At 41.0% G+C, this 1,124-nt stretch overlaps 1 protein-coding gene across 1 annotated transcript in view; it reads left to right on the top strand.

Annotated features, from left to right (window-relative positions):
• Nucleotides 1-850, top strand: part of exoc1 (exocyst complex component 1) — a gene marked incomplete in the record, with an annotated part of 25,541 nt that extends 24,691 nt beyond the window's left edge. The window contains 2 exon segments of the mRNA XM_014031113.1: nt 175-369; nt 462-850. Of these exon segments, the coding sequence (XP_013886567.1) occupies nt 175-369; nt 462-614 (348 nt within the window).
• Between the last annotated feature and the right edge of the window lie 274 nt (nt 851-1,124).

The following is a 1,124-nucleotide window of genomic DNA, read 5'->3' as shown; positions in this document are numbered from 1 at the left end:
AAACTAAACAGCCTACAGTATTTTTACAGTCTTTATTTTACAGTTAAAATATATGTTTATCAAATAAAGTCTAATGTTACAACTAATCAGGGATCCCTTTAAAGCTGGCAGCAGYGTTTAAATGCGTAAGGTCCAGAGTTAGCAGTGTTTTCATGTGCAGTGACTGTCTTGCAGCATTTCTTCGAGGGCGTTGAGGCACGTGTAGCTCAGGGCGTGCGTGAGGAGGAGGTGAGCTACCAGCTCGCCTTCAACAAACAAGAGCTGCGCAAAGTTATTAAAGAGTATCCTGGCAAAGAGGTGAAGAAGGGGCTGGACAACCTTTACAAGAAGGTGGACAAACATCTGTGTGAGGAAGAAAGTTTGCTCCAGGTGTGAAATGTAAACTTTGTATGAGATGAAACTACTCGGCCACATTTCTCATGCTGACAACAAACCGTTGTGTTTTTGTTGTGCTCCACCAGGTGGTGTGGCACTCCATGCAGGAYGAGTTTATCCGGCAGTACAAGCACTTTGAAGGTCTGATAGGCCGATGTTATCCTGGATCTGGAATTACTATGGAGTTCACCATCCAGGACATGTTGGAATATTTCTCCAGCATCGCTCAATCTCATTAGTTTCATCTTTTACTGCTGCTGCACACTGACTGAGGATTTATTATCCACCATATAATGCTGATGAAGTTGGAACATTTCATGTGTGTGACTCTGTTTTGATCAATTGAATTGTATATTTAACTGCTGTCTCCTTGATTCTGCGTTCAACAACTCTTCTCCACATTCTTCATGGTTTGTTGTGTTTTTGCTAACCCTTAATGCCAAATGTATATAATAAATTTACAGTAGAAGCATCACTTTGTTTACAGCTGTGATAAATAAATTCTAGCTARTTAGATTTACATTTCTTTAACATGTGCCAGCTGATAGTTTTTATATCTCAAATGAGTCAAAATATTTCCTGGAGCTTTTCTCCAACAGCTGGACTAACTTGTCGCTGCCGCAGCAGGTTTCACAGGTCAGCATTGGCTTGCCATGACAACGAGTGTTCAACTTGCGGTTTAACAAAAATAATAAACCCGTCCATCCATCCATCCATCCATCCATCCATCCATCCATCCATCCATCCAT

Source organism: Austrofundulus limnaeus, unplaced genomic scaffold, assembly GCF_001266775.1.
Source record: "Austrofundulus limnaeus strain Quisiro unplaced genomic scaffold, Austrofundulus_limnaeus-1.0 Scaffold1178, whole genome shotgun sequence".
Classification (NCBI taxonomy): Eukaryota; Metazoa; Chordata; class Actinopteri; order Cyprinodontiformes; family Rivulidae; genus Austrofundulus; species Austrofundulus limnaeus.
Note: the sequence above shows the minus strand (reverse complement) of the source record. Positions and strands in the feature narration are given on the sequence as shown.